Source organism: Pygoscelis adeliae, unplaced genomic scaffold, assembly GCF_000699105.1.
Source record: "Pygoscelis adeliae isolate BGI_AS28 unplaced genomic scaffold, ASM69910v1 Scaffold347, whole genome shotgun sequence".
Taxonomy (NCBI): domain Eukaryota; kingdom Metazoa; phylum Chordata; class Aves; order Sphenisciformes; family Spheniscidae; genus Pygoscelis; species Pygoscelis adeliae.
Window position 1 is genome coordinate 53,197 of NW_008825158.1, and position 6,152 is coordinate 59,348.

General features: G+C 55.6%; 1 protein-coding gene across 1 annotated transcript in view; it reads right to left on the reverse strand.

The window, feature by feature from the left end:
* Positions 1-6,152, reverse strand: part of NLE1 (notchless homolog 1 (Drosophila)) — a gene marked incomplete at its 5' end in the record, with an annotated part of 7,063 nt that extends 911 nt beyond the window's left edge. The window contains 8 exons of the mRNA XM_009328654.1: positions 30-189; positions 1,140-1,342; positions 1,496-1,542; positions 1,931-2,066; positions 2,548-2,740; positions 4,251-4,348; positions 5,723-5,799; positions 6,104-6,152. Coding sequence (XP_009326929.1) covers positions 30-189; positions 1,140-1,342; positions 1,496-1,542; positions 1,931-2,066; positions 2,548-2,740; positions 4,251-4,348; positions 5,723-5,799; positions 6,104-6,152 — 963 coding nt within the window. The remainder of the gene's footprint in view (positions 1-29; positions 190-1,139; positions 1,343-1,495; positions 1,543-1,930; positions 2,067-2,547; positions 2,741-4,250; positions 4,349-5,722; positions 5,800-6,103) is intronic.

Sequence of the window (6,152 nt, forward strand, 5' to 3'; positions counted from 1 at the left end):
AAACACCTCGGCTAGACCAGACACCTCACCTCGTCCGCATGGCCAGGAAGATCAATGGCCAGTTTCTTCATCTTGGCATCCCAGACCTTCAGCGTGCTGTCACTGCTCCCGCTCACCAGCAAGCGGCTGTCGGCTGACCAGGCGATCTGATACACAGCCGAGACGTGCCCTCTCAGTGATGTCAGGTACCTGGTGCGGAGGAGGCACGAAGAAGCTATTAGAGGAGCAGGCAGCTGGGTTGTTCCAAACCTGCCCTGGCCCAGCCTTCACATTCCTTCTCTACTTGTCAGCAAGCAAGCACAGTCACGGGTTGCCCAGCACATCCCAAGCCAGCACAGACAAGGCAGTCAATTGCTAAACAAAGTCCACAGGTGGTTCAGTCTGTCTAAAAACCCTCCCAGATGGGCTCAGAGCCTTCTAGGGGATGGCTCTTCACCTCAACTCCTGTGCCAGGAAACCCTTATCCAGCAGGCAACACTACAAGCCTTACTGTACAGATATGTCCTTCCTCTCTCTGGCTGAGCAGCTGGGATTTAGAAGGACCGTTAAAATTACTGACATGAAACCCAAGCTCATCAGTATAAAGGCTGATTTACAGGGAAGGACTGCTGCCCCCGAGAGCTCACCAATACTCTAGCTGAAGGTTAAAAGCTGGACTAGAGGAGCATCCAACCACCACCACCAGCACTTGTAACTACAAGAATCTGCATCGTCCAGAACAAGCTGTTCTCTGGCACAGGAACTGTTTAATCTGGGTCAGTCTACAGTGTGCAACGCACGTGTCTTCAGGAGTGGAACATCCCATCCCACTGCAGCTGCACCTGCTCTGGAGAACCGACCCTGCAGCAGGCAGCATGTACCACACGGGTGCCAGGCAGTGCTGTGGCTGGGTGACAGCGGGGTTGCACACACCCAGCCAAGCACAGACCCCGTAATACAAGAAGAGCCAGACAAGGGACTTCCCAAGGGCAGAGAGAGACAGAAGCAGCAGAATTACTTTGCATGAGTTCAGGCTACAGAGATGCTGAACACACCAGGAAGCTGCTGGCAATGACACTGGGGCCCATCTCTGCATAACCTGTGCATTCCACACAGACCCCATACAAACACCACCTCTGTAACAGAACAAACCAACTCACTTTCCTGTCCTACCGTCCCAGAGCTTTATGGACTTGTCAAAGGAAGCACTAGCTATTATCCGGGTGTCTGGCGAGAAGAGGACTTGGTTAATCAATGCCTGGTGGCCTGTCATTCTCTCCAGCGGCTTCTTGTCTTCTGCCGGTCTCCAAAGAAACAGTGTGAAATCATCTGACCCCGAGACGAGCCTTTCTGGTTCCTGGCCCTGAGAAAGGGATGAAAGAGCCCAAGTCTTGTACAAGCCAGGTGTGGAGAGCTCAGAAGCACACCAGCGTTGGGGTCAACAGCCAACTATGTGCATTTACTGCTTCCACCAGTAATAGTGTTAGAATTGACAGTGGGGAGAAAAGGGACTTACCCTGACTTGGTCATACCTCTGCTGTGCCTTGTCCTTCAGTTCTGCCACTGAAAGAGGGAAAGGGAGAGGGGAAGAAAGAGAGATTTGCAATCCTTAGGTGAAAGGAAGCTTTATAACCCTGTGATGCCAATTCCAATCCTGGCTCCGCGGGCCAAGCAGACACATTTGTGACTGCTCACCCACTTTCTCTTTGCCAAGGGCGATATTGGGAGCAAAAGCCCTTGAAAACAGAGTGACCTTCCCATCCCTCAGACCGCTCGACCCTGTGCATGGGCAAGGAAGATCATGGCTGCCAGCATGACCGACACGGGCACAGGACCTGCTCCCAGCTCTCAAGATTGCTTTGGCTCGTGGCAGCGTTAAGAGGAGACATCAGGTCTCCTCGCTATCCTCCCCACCGCCTCCCCCAGCCCACAACACGGGTGCTGCACTTACAGGAGCCGCTTACATCCTGTGGGTTGATGGTGGCTTCAGCAGGTTCAAAGGCACCGGTGCGGAGAACGTAGTCAGTGCTAAGGGCCATGGTGTTCACCCAGTGAGCGTGGCCCTGCAAGGTGCGGCAGAGGACCCCCTGGAAACAAAACCACCTGCTTAGAGAGGGATGGGCAGGACAGAGCCAGACTGCGCAGGACCCACCAGTCCCATTGGGCTGCGAGGACCAACCCTGAACTTTCCAAACCCTCTTGCCCAAGCTGCAGGCAGGGCTGCAGGCAGGACTGTAGCCACGCTTAGCAGGGAAGAAACGACACTGTTGAGCTCCAGGAACTAGTTTCCCCACAGGGCCTTCCAAGGAACCCACCAGCACAGGTTGCTCCAGGGATGTTTCCAGCTTTCAGCCCCATTTTATGCTTTTAGGGATGAAAACATTGCACAACGGCTACCCCTTTCAAATGGCGTCAAGCAACAGGCTCCGACAGGTCAAGAGGATACAGCACCCACTCTGCACCTCCATTTTCCAGGGCACAAGCTATGCCAGGAAGAACAGACAAAGCTACAACACAGCGTGTCCAGCCCTCTTCGCCAGCAGCCCCAGGGCTGCCTGCCTCACTTACATCCTGGCTCCTCCAGACTTTGATGGTCCTGTCCTGGGAGGAGGAGTAGAGCAAGCCATCGCCCCCCCACTTCACACACGTCACTGACTGCGTGTGGCTCGTGAGGATTTTGTCACACCTGCCCATCAGTGTGTCCCAGATGCGGATGCTGCCATCCTTGGAGGCACTTGCCAGGTAGCGGCACTCCGGGTTTCTGAGCAAAAAGAAGATCAAATCCATTTGCACAGCGCGCACAGCTCCTCCACCAAGCCCTCCCCCTACCAGCCCCAGAGGATTCAAGGGTCCAGAAGTCAATAAAACACAACTTTCTCTTTTGACTTAAGATCAGAGAGAGGCCAGGCAGGGGCAGAGTGCTGACCTACAGAGAACAAGATCCCACAAGGCAGGGGAGAGGTAGACAGATGCTTCCCTCCAAACCAACGCCTGGGCTGCACGCTGGAGGCATCAATCCAGGGTAAACCTGGCACCTGAGGCCTTGGCAATGTCCTTGTTTTCACAGGAGGCAGCTTTAACCCGCTGGCTAACGAGGGGACCACAAACTGGCACCTTCCCCGGGCACTGGCTGGGGAGAGCCCTGGGCAGGGGCATCAGTCTGCCTTACGCAGGCAGCGCAGACCGGCAGCAATGGGAACGCATTGAATGCTCCCCTGCCTATGCCATGCTTTGCCTCCGGCAGGAAACGTGCCGGCCTGCAGACACAAAGTGCCGCTGCGCTGGCAGGACTGAAAGCAGCAACGTCCATCCACGTGGCTCAGAGGGGCAAATTTAACACATCTGGAAGCAGCTGGCCACAACCCAGCAAGGACAGGGGAGCCACAGCCCTCTGTCCTTTGCACAACAGCTTTATCATCGCTGAACACGGTTTTAATGTCAAAGAAAGTGGTCCCTGGCACCAGCAGAAGTGTGGAAGAGCACGGCCCCTCCTGTTGCGCAGGAACTGAGCGGGGAGCGCACCTGGCTGGAGACAGAGCAGCAGAGCCCTGGCAGGGTCATCTCCCTCTTCTCCATTTCCTCATCCTCCTTTATAATCAGTTTTTGCTAATCCAGTTAGTTGTTTGCAAATAGCTGGAGTTTCCTACCAGCAAATTCAATTTGCAGGGCTCTGCTCTGAAGGGGCCCTGTTTCTTTCTTTTTATTTATTTATATCATGTCTTGGATTATTGGCTACAACTGTCCCTCTCCACCCATCTTTCCCAGACAGAGCTTTAGCCGATAGAAGAGATAAGGGAATTGCACAGTTAATCGGCCCTCATGATAAATAAACCAGATGACAGAGGCAACCCGGATGCAGGAGAGCAGAAAGGGAGTGCTCTGCACAGCCTGAGCTCAGGCACCACGCGGGCAGGCTTTCCTGCTCCCAGCTCAGCACGCTGGGGAGGAGCACATCAAATGTTTGTCCAGCACCGTGAAAACATTAAGTGTTTTTCATAGGCGACTATCTCTTTTATACAGGGGAAAACAGAGTCACAGCCTGGCAGTGACTTCCCCAGCACCCTTATGGGGACCGTGAGCAGCAGCTGGGACTCCTGGCTCTGAGCTAGACGCATTTTTCTTGGCCCACCCTGGGGGCCGTTCTCCTGCATGCACCCCCTCTGTGCACCATAACGGGAGAAAGGCAAACAGGAGCCTTTCCCAGCCCTTCAGGTCAGGCTGCTCTTTTCCGTACGAGTAAAGGGGAAGGGCTGGGCTGGCCCTTCACTTACATGTGGAGCGGTTCCCAGCACAGACACGTGATCCATTTGGAGTGGCCGGTGAGCACCCGGCCGATCTGACTGCCAGTGGCTGGGTCCCAGAGAAATATCTGTCCGAGAGAGGAAGCAAGAGGGTCGCGTCAGGCCACATACATCATGTGAATCCCAGGGACGTTTGGGCTCCATTTAGATAGGTGTCCTTGGGGTTGCATTTACATTGGCAGAAGCAGGGAGCAGAAAGGGAGGGGGCAGGAGGGTTGGATGCCTTTCCAGATCCCTGCAGCAATCAGCTGACATCTCAAAGCATGAGACCTGATTGCCCTCCTCTCTGCCTAAAACGCTGCTGCTATAAAAAAATACCTGCCTCAACTCAAAACTGATCTAGGTCCCCAAAAAGCCAGCCTGAGCCTTTGACACCCTGTGCCAGAGAGTTAGTGAGTGTTTGCAGGGCGTAATGAAAGCCAGAGCGTGCTAAATGCTACTTATTATCGGATTCTGTAGGTGGGACACATGCTGGTTTTCTCTTGTTTTTTCTCTCTCTACATAAATGTTCATTCAAAGAGCCAAGGCATTAGTCATCTCCTACTTAAGAACCTGGAAGAAACAGGGAAACAGAGGACAAGCGGTTCCCTGGGTTAGATTAAAGCCAGAACAGCACCAATCCAGGGCAGAGCCACCCTGGCCCGGCCCGTTTCCTTGAGGCTGGTATCACAGTGGCCTGACAGCGTGGCTGCTCAGAAACCGAGCAGAGGACAGCAGCACTCGGCAGCTCCGTGGCCGCTCTTGTTGCTCCCAGACCGTTCGAAGGTCAGAGCAAGTGACTGCCCCTCTGCAAGTTACTGACTCACTTTTAATTGCCCACGAGCGCTCCTGCTTCCCCAGGCATTTCTGCATGCACCTTAAGCACACACATTTTGCCCCACAGCCGGGACAGGGCCCCCTTCTCATTCCTGTAAGAGAGAATTTGGCTGTGGCTGAGCAGGAGCACTGCGAAACAGGCTGCCGCTGCACGTCTGGGTCATGCAAACAGCAGCCCCTAGCCAGGCGATACCCTTTCTCGCTCCAGACACCTCCCTCGTGATGGAGCCGTCTGCCAAGGACCATGTCCAAAGCCTGGACTCTTTCCTGCGCCGAGGGAAAAGCGTCTGCCACGAGACAGCAGGGCTCCGAGGCGAGAGGTCTACAAAGCCAACAAAGCCAGGGCACTGCCCGGCGGAGTTCAGAGACACTACTCGCAACTACCGTGACGCATCCACCTGCAAAGCTCCTCTGGGGAACGGGAATCCTGCTCAGAACAACTGGATACACCCTTCACGCCCCAGAAAAAAACAAGTCTTCGCCCCTAATCCCCCACAGCCCCTTTACCAGGTTTCACTTCAGTTCAGAACAGGGCTGCAGAGGGTCTCCGCGCTCCCACAGACCACCCCCCGCCCCGGCGCGGCTGTGGGGGCACCTGGCCCCGTGCCAAGGGAGCCAACGCGTACCTGGCTGTTCTTGCAGCCCGAGGCCAGCTTCTTGCCATCGGGCGACCAGGCGATGCTGAGCACCCAGTGCCGGTGACCTGGCAGAGAGAGCACGAGCGGGCGTGAGCGGAGAGCTGTGACTGTCTGTCCCCGGTGTCCCAGCACGCAGCCACTCCGAGGCAGGACTGGAGGTGGGGAGAACCCTCCGTGTTCCTCCTGGCCAGACCCTCTTCCTCCACTTCGTTAGTCAAAGAGAGCTACTCCCTCCCTGAGCCATGGCCCCAGCTTATACGGCTCCAGCAGCACCCAGGCTCTGCCCTGTTTGGCCCCCCAGGCAGGCAGGGGGTCCCTGAGGGAGGGGGAGGGTCAGGTGCTGCCCTCCTGGGACCCCCCCGCACCCACCTTTGGCTGTGAACTGCGGTGTCTCTGTGCTGAGGTCCCAGAAGCGGAC